A 14,439-nucleotide genomic window follows, 5' to 3' on the forward strand; every position below is an offset into this window, starting at 1 on the left:
GTCGTAGAATTTTTCATAGTGAAAAAAGCGAGCCAACAGATTCAGTTTCAGTAGTCTTCTAGAGAAGTTCTTTGATTCCGTGGTTCCTGAATGTAGGAGTCGGTCCTCTCTTGCCTTTCCTTGGATGAAAGCTGAATGTCTCCCATTCCTCGAGGTGCTGTGTGACCTCTCTGAATTCAGTCCTCCATGAGAATGTAACAATAAAAATAACCTTCAGCAAAGGCAATTGAATGTAACAAAACGTAAAGAAGAGTCAGTGGTGGAATGGTATGGGTCTCAAAGTGCCACACTTGTCTCTTGTAAACTATACTTTCCAATACTTTGCAAATTAACATTGCACAAACTGTGGGTGTCAAAGAGCCTCATTTAAAAATGCGAATGAATCAACACATTATTGCTAGTTATACTTTAATTACATTTTTATAAAGCATCGTATTGTTACAATTAAGGTAGCAATCAGTGCAGAAGTTCTGGATACTGACATCTGATCAGATTTGTTATGATTGAGAAACGGAATCGATTTACAGGACATGATCTCCAGTCAAGCATTTTCTGTATCATTTTTTTTCGATGGATCTCTGCGAGTGGAGTCGAATTTTGGCCCACCGAAATATGCTGTGATCTCCTGTAGGGTCATGCCCTTTGTCTCCGGCAGCGCCAGGAAAAGGACCAGAAGGATGCAGAAGGCTACGCAGGCGAACAACAGATAGACGCCATCGTCATGGAGTACGTCCTGTGGAAGAGTTTGTATTTATATGCGACGGTTGTTCTACATCCCAAGTTCTTCCTTCATTACTTTCAGTATGTTAAATTCACTATTACCAAACAAGAGTGATTAGAGCTTAGGAACTTCATGCACGAATTGTTAGCTAAAAGGAACTTATAGTATCTATATACAAGAATTATCACACAATGCAAGGCTTACTCGTAGAGGCAGGAAGGTGAGAGTCATAACAAAGCTAGCAAACCAGCCAGCCATGTTGATAATACCTGTAGTTATACTCTTCACTCTGGGAGAAAACATCTCACCTGGGAAACAGAAAAATAATAATCACATACAGCTTCCCTCTACACGTCTAGGTCAATATTAAATACTCTAATAAATATCAACTCTCGCAGTGTTACCCTCATAATCTACGGTCAAAAATTCTATGTTCTTCATCATCAAGGAAAAACAGAATATACAAGAGGGCACTGTCATGCAGGAAGCTCTTACCCATGAGGACCCAGGGGACGGGACCAAGGCCGATAGAAAAGGCGGCGATGAAGATAACGAGTGAGGTGAGAGGCAGCCATCCCAGAGTCTTTGCCGTCCACTCACTGTTTCTCTCCTCCATGTAGAAGTACTCCGCTAGAGCCACTAATGCGAGGAAGTAAATGTTTACACTTTAAAATGAGATATATATACTCACACACAACTGGTTTGGAGAAAATTAATATTACACAGAAAAAAAAATTAAAATGGGTATTTTGTCCATGAACAAAATTAGTAGTTTAGCCTGTAAATACGGTTGTAGAGAGAGTTTTTATAAGCTTACTCTAGATAAACCTTCAAAGCAATCACTCTACACAGGGTGAAACTCTGTAAATGGGTATTCTTCACACATGTGTCATTTCTTATTGTCATAGTTTAACCTTATCGCTGCCTCTGTGGAGAAAATTCTCCAGTAAAGGGGCATCTCTCAGCCTGCCCCCTCAGCCCTCTGAGGGACTTAACCCTCCCGGAAGGGGCTAGTGGACTCTTCCATCCTCGCAAACAGTTTAATGAAGAACATATTTATGTATCCTCTCCTTGTCAGGTTCCTGATCAGCTACACAGTGACCGTTAAACGAGAGTAAATACTCTTTCCCCTTAGCAGAAAAATTAAGATAAAACCTGCATCCCACTTTATCTACAAGTTGGGACTATTGGGAATGATAGTCTATAGCTAGTTAACAAGAAACTTGCCCTCTTGTATTGAATACTGTTGCAATATGTAGTAAGGAAGGTATATAAAGTTTAACTCAGCAGTTCTTTTGTGCGGAGGGTAACTGTGGGTACTTGGGCAGGGCGACCAGTTATGTTGAACTCAGACACAAGAGCGTGAACACACGTTAGAAATCTAACGCTGAGAACAAAGAAAATACTGACTTTGTGCGGTAAACTCTGAAATACTGTCAATCTCCACTAGGAAAACTATTGGTAAAGGGAAACAGCAGTGTATAACACGCGGTATAATCCCGATAAGTGTAAAAATTGTGTAGTGATACGCATTCAGTTAAGAACAAAGGGGCAAGATGTCACTCTAACACATAAAAATTGAGCAAAACATTCAGTTAGCTTATTCTTCAATCTGGCTTTAAACCCGTAACTGATAAACGTATTTTAACTTTTCAACAACTATAATTTCTTGATAAAAGTTAATATATGATTTAACAAATTGCTACAACAATCATAACAAAAATGTGACGAATAAAAAATTCAAAATAACGTTTAATAATTTATATACAGAGACAAAATAAAAATTACAGAAGTAACAAACAGTAAGAAAACTGATTAGTTAGTTTAGAACTGCAAAAACATTAATTAAGAGTATATTAAAAATAAATTTTATTGCAAAAATTTAATTTAAAAGTTCTATGCAACATCTAGAAAATACATATAATTTATCCTGTCGACCTCTTACGTTGCTGCCATTAATGGAAGTTATTAAAGAAACTCCAAAGAAATTTCAAAGGAGCTGCCTAACTACTTTCTCTTATATTTTCAGAGACAATTTTTATTAAATGAAGAGAATTTTTGAAAGTGGATATCAGAAGAAAATAAGGAAGCAGCGAGTAGAACATTACCAAGAAGCAAGAAGAATAACAGAGTAAAACATTACCAAGAAGCAGTAGAAGAACAGAGTAAAACATTACCAAGAAGCAAGAAGAATAACAGAGTAAAACATTACCAAGAAGCAGTAGAAGAACAGAGTAAAACATTACCAAGAAGCAGTAGAAGAACAGAGTAAAACATTACCAAGAAGCAAGAAGAAGAACAGAGTAAAGCATTACCAAGAAGCAAGAAGAAGAACAGAGTAAAACATTGCCAAGAAGCAAGAAGAAGAACAGAGTAAAACATTACCAAGAAGCAAGAAGAAGAACAGAGTAAAACATTACCAATAATATTATTATGTAGCTTACATGGCTAGTAAACATAATGAAATGCAACAATATATATATTCAGTGGACCCTCTGTTATCGGCCGTTCCACTTATAGGCCAACTCGGTTATTGGCCGGTTTTTCGGCTTCCGGTTATCGGCCGTTAAAGGGTGGTAGTAATGGTGGTAGTAATGGTGATAGTTGTTGTGATAGTGGTAGAGGGTGGTAGTGATGGTGGTAGAGGGTGTTAGTGATGGTGGTAGTGTTGTGATGGTGGTAGAGGGCGGCAGCAATGGTGGTAGTGGTTGTGATGGTGGTAGTGATTGTGGTATTGGATATGATGATGGTAGAGGGTGGTAGTGATGGTGGTAGAGGGTGATAGTGATGGTGATAGAAAATGGTAGTGGTAATGATGGTGGTAGAGGGTGGTAGTTGTTGTGATGGTGGTAGAGGGTGGTAGTGATGGTGGTAGAGGGTAGAGCTGCAAGACCTTCATCTTGAACAGCAACTGACCACAGCTGAGGAAATTGCTTCAGAGGAGGAGGAGGAAGAGAGAGGGGAGAAGATGCCTTCTTCAGTGATTAAGGACATGTGTGTCAAGTGGAGTGAGTCGCTGGGGTACAGTGACTCTCAAGCCTGTCTCCTACCTATCTTCCATAAGCCAAGAAGAGTCTTCGGTGAAGAAGAGAAGATTTCGTTCGGATTTTTAACCCCGGAGGGTTAGCCACCCAGGATAACAATAGAAAGTCAGTGCGTCATCGAGGACTGTCTAACTTATTTCCATTGGGGTCCTTAATCTTGTCCCCCAGGATGCGACCCACACCAGTCGACTAACACCCGGGTACCTATTTGCTGCTAGGTGAACAGGACAACAGGTGTAAGGAAACGTGTCGAAATGTTTCCACCCGCCGGGAATCGAACCCGGGCCCTCCGTGTGTGAAGCGGGAGCTTTAGCCACCAGGCCACCGGGCCACCAGGCCACCGGGCCACCGGGCCACCGGGCCACCGGGCCACCGGGCCACCGGGCCACCGGGCCACCAGGTATGTAATACTGATTTAATTGTTCATGTATTTATTTAGTTCTCATAGTTTTGTGTATGTAAAACTATAATTAATCATTAAAAAATTTTTTTTTTTGTTAGGTGTGTGGAATGGATTAATTGTATTTTCATAAATTCTTATGGGAAATATTATTTCGGTTTTCGGCAATTTCAATTTTCGGCCATTTTGGTTTTAGGCCGAGTGACCCTTCAATAAAATCTGAATCTTGTAAATATGATGCACAAGAGCTCAAAGTTTGAAGCCAATCTAAGGAAGCATTCTCAAGCTATTGCACGAAAACTGCTGCACTATTTGCATATTAAAATATGCATATTAAAATATAGGTATATTAAAATATACCTATAAAACTAAATTACAATCTAAGCTGTCATCTACATAATATGCACCCATATTGAGAGTTTGAAGCCGATCAGTACATACATTCCCAAGTTACCGCATCGACATACTGAAGGAGGGTAAAAAATAAAATAGGCAAAAATAATTCTATCTTCATCCAGGTATGGGACACCGGCATCGAGAGTTTCAAGCAAATCACAAGAGATGTTCTCCAGGTATTGTGCGGAAACCATAGAGGAATAAAACAACCATAAAACGCATCCCCTACACAGGGATACCTGATCATTATATCTAATTTTGAAAACGATTGCTAATTGATTGTTAAATACACAATCAATGTTGATAATTTCCTTCTTAAGGTTTAACATATTAACATTAACAGCAAAAAGGATAATTCTAATATTACTGGAGACGAATTATAGTTTTAGTCACAATAGCCTAGTTGATCACTCAGCGTTATTAAAGTCCAACACGATGAAATATTTCTCATTAATCCCAAGATCCTGTTCCTCTGCTAACAAAATATGTTTGAGAGTTTAATAGAATGTAATACAAGTTTTAGAAAAACAGTATTAAGTGTAAGATATAATAACTAATAATAACTAATAATAACGAATAATAACTAATAATAATTAATAAGAAAAATGAACATTTAGGATCTTGATCTGACTCTTGAGTGTAAATGATCACCTGTTAACTCACTCGACTAACTAAATGGTTGTTTATGACCATAATTTTTAAAGGGGTGAACCGGTAAGCCAGCGGAAGGCCTCGGTCAGATGAACAAAAGCTCCAAAGGCGGGTCATCAGCTGATTAAGACCATCGTCAGGAAACACTTGTCCTGTTTCCTGACGAACCTTACCTAACCTAACCTAATATCCCTCGTTGTAATGACTAGGATAAGACTATTCAAGGAAAGAAATAAGATCAGAGTTTGTTAGCCACCCTGGAGAACCAAAAAATTTGGTACGTCATCGAGGACTCTGTCTTATATCTATTGTGAGCCTTCAGTATTGTCCCCCAGGATGCGACCAACACCCAGGTACCTACTTACCTATTAAGTAAACGGGAACAGCAGGTGTAAGGAAACAAACTCAATATTTCCACCCAACCAGGATTTGAACCACGGACACTCAGTGTGTGAGGCGAGAGCGTTGCCTACCAGGCCACGGTATACCATATACGTGATGGAGAAAGAAGGAAAGACTAACCTAATGAGAGACATGATGTAGTACGAGGGAGAGAGTAACTCAGTGAGAGACATGCTGCAGTACGAGGGAGAGAGTAACTCAGTGAGAGACATGCTGCAGTACGAGGGAGAGAGTAACTCAGTGAGAGACATGCTGCAGTACGAGGGAGAGAGTAACTCAGTGAGAGACATGCTGCAGTACGAGGGAGAGAGTAACTCAGTGAGAGACATATCCTGTAGTACGAAGGAGAAATAACTCAGTGAGAGACATGTGCTGTAGTACGAGGGAGAGAGTAACTTCGTGAGAAATATGATATAGTAGGAAGGATAGACTAACACAGTGAGAGAGACACGGCAGCAGCTGATACAATAAGTAGGAGCTTCCTGCCAGCCTTGTCCACAAGTACACAGCTGAGTGCAGTTGCCAGGATCTGTACAACGCCCACAATAGCGGTGCTAACGTTGTCGTCCAGATCCGCTCCCGAAGCCTGGGAAGAAATGACAATGTGGAGGACATATGATACTTCAAGTACATAGAAGAAAAATAATACAGTACCGAATAACGCATTTACTACCCACCTCTGAAAATCGGTCACAAGTGAATAAAGCCATTTAATACAATATTATTTGTGTATATTAATATATCAACAGGAGTAACGACACCTGGGTAAACGTCTCTTAATAAATCTTCCACAGTCTTATTAGTTTACCTTAAATATGAACGACATATTGAATAAAACAGGGCCCAATCCAGACATTTGTATGGAGACGAAGATGATGAGACACAGTACGAAAGGTTTCAGGTTATGAGGTCTCAGAAATTCCTTCAATGATGGCTTGTTGTTCTTGGCGTCCTCCAGTGACTGTTGGATCATATTAATCTCCTTTTGGACGTCATAATGTTTTCCTGGAAATAAAATGCGATCAGAACAGCAGAATCTTCAGGGAAGAAATCTAACGGTGTTCAACTCACACTGTGTGAGAACTTGTCGTCGTGACCTGCATAATGCAGTAAGAACAATGATAAAAAATACATTATTGAAGCTGGTCGGCAGTGACGAAAAATCCCCTTGTTTTTTACTCTCATCTAATATTGGTTATGATATTGATAACGATATTACCCTACAATGGAAATAACCTGCATTAGTAGGTTATTACTACTTTTAACTTACAATGGTTGGTTAACATTGTGCCCCGGTGGCCTGGTGGCTAAAGCTCCCGCTTCACACACGGAGGGCCCGGGTTCGACGCGTTTCCTTACAACTGTTGTCCTGTTCACCTAGCAGCAAATAGGTACCTGGGTGTTAGTCGACTGGTGTGGGTCGCATCCTGGGGGACAAGACTGAGGACCACAATGGAAATAAGTTAGACAGTCCTCGATGACGCTCTGACTTTCTTGGTTTATCCTGAGTGCTAACCCTCCGGTTTTAAAAATCCGAACGAAATCATTTCTCTCATAAGAAACATAAGAAAGGAGGAACACTGCAGCATGCCTGTTGGCCCATACTAGGCAGGTCCTTTACAATCCTTCCAATTAACAAAATATTTGCCCAACCCAATTTACTATGCTACCCATTTACTCATTATGCAAGTCTCACTCAAATCCGTCCCCTCTCTCTCATGTATTTATCCAACCTAAATTTGAAACTACCCAACGTTTTAGCTTCAATAACCCAACTAGGTAGACTATTCCACTCATCAACTACCCTATTTCCAAACCAATACTTTCCTATGTCCTTTCTAAATCTAAACTTATCTAATTTGAATCCATTACTGCGGGTTCTCTCTTGGAGAGATATCCTCAAGACCTTATTAATATCCCCTTTATTAATACCCAACTTCCACTTATACACTTCGATCAGGTCTCCCCTCATTCTTCGTCTAACAAGTGAATGTAACTTAAGAGTCTTCAATCTTTCTTCATAAGGAAGATTTCTAATGCTGTGTATTAATTTAGTCATCCTACGCTGAATGTTTTCTAACGAATTTATATCCATTCTGTAATATGGAGACCAGAACTGAGCTGCATAATCTAGGTGAGGCCTTACTAATGATGTATAAAGCTGCAGTATGACCTCTGGACTTCCGTTGCTTACACTTCTTGATATAAATCCCAATAATCTATTTGCCTTATTACGTACGCTTAGGCATTGCTGTCTTGGTTTAAGGTTGCTGCTTACCATAACCCCCAAGTCCTTTTCGCAATCTGTATGGCTAAGTTCTACATTATTTAACTTATAAGTGCTAGGGTTGTGGACACTCCCGAGCTTCAGAACCTTGCATTTATCTACATTGAACTGCATCTGCCACTTTTCTGACCATGAATAGAGTTTGTTTAAATCCTCCTGAAGTTCCGACATCTACGTTTGAATCAATTATCCTACCTATCTTTGTGTCATCGGCGAATTTGCTCATATCACTAGTAATACCATCATCAAGGTCACTGATATATATTATAAACAACAACGGGCCCAAGACTGATCCCTGTGGAACGCCACTTGTTACTGATCCCCACTCGGATTTAACCCCATTTATGGACACTCTCTGCTTCCTGTCAGTGAGCCATGACTCGATCACAACACTTTTCCCCCAATGCCATGAGCTGCCACTTTCTTTAACAGTCTGTGGTGCGGTACTCTATCAAAAGCCTTACTAAAATCTAAATAAACAATATCGAATTCTTTATCTTGATCAACGGCCTCAAAAGCTTTACTGAAGAAGATTAATAAATTACTTAGGCAGGAACGACCCCTCGTGAGTCCATGCTGAGTATCATTAATCAAGCTATGCTTATCGAGATGGCTTCTTATAATCTAAGCTATAATTGACTCTAGTAATTTGCCTACAATTGAGGTCAGGCTTATTGGGCGGTAATTTGACGGTAACGGCTTGTCCCCTGTTTTAAAAATAGGAATTACATTAGCCATCTTCCACATATCAGACACTACACCTGTTTGAAGAGATAAATTAAAAATATTAGTTAATGGTTCACAGACTTCCATTTTACACTCTTTAAGAATCCTGGAAAAAAAGTTCATTAGGTCCCGGGGATTTATTTTGCTTCAGTCGGTCTATCTGTTTGATAACTATATCGCTAGTGACTGACATTGCATAATTTATCATCTTCAAGGCCACTATAAAATTAATTACTGGGATATTGTTAGTATCTTCCTGAGTGAAAACCGAGAGAAAATAAGTATTAAGAATAGAGCACATTTCATTCTCCTTGTCAGTAAGGTGCCCATAGTTATTTTTAAGGGGACCTATCTTATCTCTAACTTTTATTCTATAAACCTGGAAAAAACTTTTTGGGTTAGTTTTAGAGTCCCTAGCAACTTTAATTTCATAGTCCCATTTAGCTTTTCTTTTCCCCTTTTTAATGTCCCTCTTAATGTCAATAAACTGGTTCATAAGATGACCCTCACCTCTTTTGATACGCCTATAAATTCCTTTTTTCTGCCCTAAAAGATATTTGAGCCTATTATTCATCCATTTTGGGTCATTTCTACTCGATCTAATTTCTTTATACGGGATAAATTTTCTCTGGGCAGCGTGTAAAGTGTTTAGAAATCTGTCATACTGATAGATCTCTTCGTTACCCCAGTCAACAGATGATAAGTGTTCTCTAAGCCCATCGCAATCTGCTAAGCGAAAATCTAGGACTTTTACTGAGTTATCCCTAATATCATACTTCCATTCAATGCTGAAGGTAATTGATTTGTGGTCACTTGTGCCAAGTTCCTCTGAAATTTCTAGATTATTAACAAGTGATTATCTGTTTGCCAGAACCAAGTCAAGCAGGTTTTTACCCCTTGTAGGTTCTGTCACAAACTGATCTTATCTTATTTCTTGTAAGAAGAAACTCATACTGATGCATAATATTTCGGGTATATCGTGGAAGAACTGTTGTGCTCACCTCTGAAGTGTTGTAGAGATGCCGTCGCTTGCTCTAACTTTCCTTTAGCCAGAAGAAAAGTGTGAGACTCATGGATGAAGATGACTGAGAGGAAGTAAGGTACGGCTGGGACAGCAGAGAGAGCCGCCAACCATCTCCAGTTTGTAACAAACACGCCCATCGTGTACACGTACAACATCCCCAGAGTTATCATAAACTGATAACTGGTCCCTGTTTTAATGATTAAACTATTTTTAGTCCTCTAATTGATGCCTAATAAATTCTTATTCTATATTAGTAAATGCTGAATATAGATTTTTTTTACTGTTAATCATTAACGTCAAGAAGTGAACTTAGGGGAAAAAGACGTTCACCTAAGATGCCTCTGATGTCAGGGGAGGCGATTTCACCTACGTAGGTGGGCACAACAACACAGGTAGCGCATATACAAGCACCTACCACCATCCTTCCCGCTACCAACGTGGCGAAGTTCTGGCCAAAACCTGACAAAACAACAATAACAATACATATCGTTAGCTGTTTCTTGCACCACATAATAAGTATATAAATAAGGTCTTGAGGATATCTCTCCAAGACAGAACCCGCAATAATGGATTCAAATTGGACAGGTTTGAATTTGGAAAGGATGTGGGAGTGTTGGTTTGGAAATAGGGTAGTTGATGAGCGGAACAGTCTGCTTAGTAGGGTTATTGAGGCTAAAACCTTGGGTAGTTTCAAATTTAGGTTGGATAAATACATGAGTGAGAGGGGTTGGATTTGAGTGGGACTTGCGCATAAGTTAATTATCAAAGCTTATTGCTTGGGAAGAATTGAAAATTGGGTTATCAAATATTCTGATAGTGTGGTGACCTGTACTTAACAGTGGTGACCTGTACTTAACTCAGTGGTGACCTGTACTTAACTCATTGGTGACCTGTACTTAACTCAGTGGTGACCTGTACTTAACTCTGTGAAGAAGTGTCCTGTGTGCTCCCCGTGGACTGAACCAAGAACCAAAATGCCCTCCATCGAGCAACTTTACCAGCAGCTTAAGGAAGAATTGAGGGTAGTGAAGATGGAGATACAGCGATTGACTGAGGAGAACAAGAGGATTCGTAGTAATCCTCCTGTTTCGAGTCCTCAGGTCAAGAAGGGATCGTGGTCAGTGGCTGGACAGCAGGGGACGAAGTTGATGATCAAGAAGAATGGAAAGCCAGAAACGATGAAGAAGAAAGACTGCTTGGAAACTGTTGTGGAAACCTCCAACGCATTCTCGGTGCTATCCAACGAATGTGAGTCGACTACTGGGATCGTCACGACGAACAACAACAAGGAAGGTAAGAATATTGTTGTTGTTGGGGATAGCCAGGTTAGATAAATGGATAGGGCGTTCTGCTTGAAGGACAGGAGTAGGAGACAGAGAGTTTGCTTTCCTGGGGCTGGGATGGAGGATATTGTTAGCCGTCTGGATGACATCATGAGAGGTAATGGGAGCAATCCTATTATCTGTCTCAGTGCTGGAGGCAACGATGATGGCAGACGTAGAAGCGAGGACCTGATTAGCAGGTATAGGTCAGCAATAGAGATAATTAGGAGGAAGGGTGGGAACCCTGTCACATGTAGTATTTTGCCAAGGAGAGGGGTAGGAAATGAATGGTTGTCCAGGGCAATTGGTGTCAATTGCTGGCTGGACAAATACTGTAAGGAAAATGCGGTAACATTCATTGACAACTGGGACCTCTTCTATGGCAGAAATGACATGTATGCCAGGGATGGGGTTCACTTATGTAGGTCTGGGATGGTAGCACTGGCAACTGCAGTGGAGGGAGCTGTTAGGTCTTTAAACTAGGAATAGTTAGTGTTATGGGTTTTGGCAGGAAAACAGTGAAGTCCCAGTGTAGTAATACTATGAGTTCTAGAAGAACTAGTAATAGGCAAAATGAGATGGATATTGGAAAGTCAGTGACACTAGGCGATAAGGACAGTAATAGGTTTAGTGGAAAAACTGAAATGAGCAGGAAGGGTAAAGAGAAAGTAGGGTCATTAAATGTTTATTATGCTAATACCCTTAGTGCTAGGAATAAGATGGACGAGTTGAGATTAGTTGCTAGTGCAGGTAACATTGATGTATTTGCCTTAACTGAGACGTGGTTTAATTCAAAAAGTCGGGACATGCCTGCAAAATGTCATATTCAGGGTTTTAAATTGTTCCAAGTAGATAGAAGTATCGGGAAGGGAGGTGGGGTGGCATTGTATGTCCGAGATCGCTTGAACTGTTGCATAAAAACGGGTATTAAGTCTGAAGTAACACATACAGAGTTTGTTTGGATAAAATTTTCAGAGGGACTTAAAAAATTTATTTTAGGTGTAATATACCGTCCCCCAAACTTAGATAGGGACCAAGGGAAACTACTATGGGAGGAAACTGTTAGGGCCACAAGGCACGATAATGTAGTAATTCTAGGAGACTTTAACTTTAGTCATATTGATTGGAATTTCTTGACTGGGAATTTAGAATGAAACGACTTCTTAGAAATAGTTCAGGATTGTTTTTTGAAGCAGTTTGTGACAGAACCTACAAGGGGAAATAACCTGCTTGACTTGGTTTTGGCAAACAAGGAAACCCTCGTAAATAATTTAGAAATTACAGAGGAACTCGGGGCAAGCGATCACAAATCAATTACCTTTAGCATTGAATGGAAGTATGATAGTAGCGATAATTCAGTACTGGTCCCAGATTTTCGCTTAGCAGATTACAATGGGCTTAGAGAACACTTATCATCTGTAGACTGGAATAACGAAGAGAGCTATCAGTATGACAGCTTTCTTAACACAATACATGCTGCCCAAAGGACATTTATCCCATATAAGGAAATTAGATCGAATAGAAATGACCCCAAATGGATTAATAATAGGCTCAAATATCTCTTAGGTCAGAAAAAAGGAATTTATAGGCGTATCAAAAGAGGTGAGGGTCATCTTATGAACCAGTATATTGACATTAAGAGGGACGTTAAAAAGGGGATAAGAAAAGCTAAACGGGACTGTGAAATTAAAGTTGCTAGGGATTCAAAAACTAACCCAAAAAGTTTTTTCCAGGTTTATAGAACAAAAGTTAGAGATAAGATAGGTCCCCTTAAAAGTAACTATGGACACCTTACTGACAAAGAGAATGAAATGTGCTCTATTATTAATAATTATTTTCTCTCGGTTTTCACTCAGGAAGACACTGACAATATCCCAGTAATTAATTTTTATAGTGGGCTTGAAGATGATAAATTATGCAATATCACAGTCACCAGCGAAACGGTTATCAAACAGATAGACCGATTAAAGCAAAGTAAATCCACGGACCCTGATGAGGTTTTTTCAAGGGTTCTTAAAGAGTGTAAAATAGAACTCTGTGAACCTTTAACTAAATTTTTTAATTTATCTCTTCAAACAGGTGTAGTGTCTGATATGTGGAAGATGGCTAATGTAATTCCTATTTTTAAAACAGGGGACAAGTCGTTACCGTCAAATTACCGCCCAATAAGCCTGACCTCAATTGTAGGTAAATTACTAGTCAATTATAGCCGATAATATAAGAAGCCATCTCGATATGCATAATTTGATTAATGATACTCAACATGGTTTCACCAGAGGCCGTTCCTGCCTAACTAATTTATTAACCTTCTTCAGCAAAGTTTTTGAGGCCGTTGATCAGGATAAAGAATTCGATATTGCTTATTTAGATTTTAGTAAGGCTTTTGATAGTGTACCACATCAGAGACTGTTGAAGAAAGTGGCTGCCCATGGCATTGGGGGAAAAATTCTGTCATGGATCGAGTCATGGCTCACTAATAGGAAGCAGAGAGTGTGCATAAATGGGGTTAAATCTGAGTGGGGATCTGTAACAAGTGGCGTTCCGCAGGGATCAGTTTTAGGCCCATTGTTGTTTATAATATATATAAACGACCTTGACGAGGGAATTACTAGTGACATAAGCAAATTTGCTGATGACACGAAGATAGGTAGGATAATCGATTCAGACGTTGATGTCTCACAACTTCAGGAGGATTCAGACAAACTCAATTCGTGGTCAGAAAAGTGGCAGATGCAGTTCAATGTAGATAAATGTAAAGTTCTAAAGCTCGGAAATGTTCATAACCCTAGGACCTACCAGCTTAATAATGTTGAACTTAGCCGTATAGAATGAGAAAAGGATTTGGGGGTTATGGTGAGCAGCAACCTTAAACCGAGACATCAATACCTAAGCATGGCAATATAAACACAAATGCAGTATAATGTGATCCTTTATTGACTACGTTTCGCCCACACAGTGGGCTTTTTCAAGTCACAAACAGAACTACCTGGGGTGGAAGGAACGCGAGTATTTATAGTCCGGCTGAGGTCAGGTGAAGAATGCTGCATCTGATGATGTACCGAGTGGGGTTATAGAGTCTGAAAACTTGGGTAGCTTGGAAAGGAGATTGGATAAGTTTGTGAGCAGACCTTCTACAGTGTTCTTATGTGGGATAGCGATGAAGAAGTTTCTTGGCAAGTGGTTCAGCTATGTTATAGAAGCCACTATTCTGGTTGAAGTTGTCGGATATAGAAATAAGTGATGATTCCAGGACTCTTCGGTATTGAGTGTTGTCTTCTGTGGCGATAAGTCTTGAATTTCTGTAGTTTATCAAGTGGTTGTGTGAATTACGGTGTTGTACGCAGGCATTCCTTGTGTCGTCAGACCTGCTTGCGTATTGGTGTTCTGAAATACGTGTTTGGAGGTCCCTTGATGTTTCGCCCACGTATAACTTGTTGCAGTCATTACAAGGGATTATGTATACCCC

At 39.8% G+C, this 14,439-nt stretch overlaps 1 protein-coding gene across 1 annotated transcript in view; it reads right to left on the minus strand.

Moving 5' to 3' along the window:
• Positions 1–391: 391 nt before the first annotated feature.
• The window catches only part of LOC128686307 (facilitated trehalose transporter Tret1-like), an 80,095-nt gene continuing 66,047 nt past the window's right edge, over positions 392–14,439 (minus strand). The window contains exons 4-10 of the mRNA XM_070091487.1: positions 9,982–10,110; positions 9,629–9,838; positions 6,423–6,619; positions 6,050–6,200; positions 1,217–1,360; positions 926–1,029; positions 392–733 (exon numbers count right to left, since the gene is read on the minus strand). Coding sequence (XP_069947588.1) covers positions 542–733; positions 926–1,029; positions 1,217–1,360; positions 6,050–6,200; positions 6,423–6,619; positions 9,629–9,838; positions 9,982–10,110 — 1,127 coding nt within the window. The 3' untranslated portion in view covers positions 392–541. The remainder of the gene's footprint in view (positions 734–925; positions 1,030–1,216; positions 1,361–6,049; positions 6,201–6,422; positions 6,620–9,628; positions 9,839–9,981; positions 10,111–14,439) is intronic.

The sequence above is a fragment of the Cherax quadricarinatus genome, chromosome 35 (genome assembly GCF_038502225.1).
Source record: "Cherax quadricarinatus isolate ZL_2023a chromosome 35, ASM3850222v1, whole genome shotgun sequence".
In the NCBI taxonomy this organism is placed as follows: Eukaryota; Metazoa; Arthropoda; class Malacostraca; order Decapoda; family Parastacidae; genus Cherax; species Cherax quadricarinatus.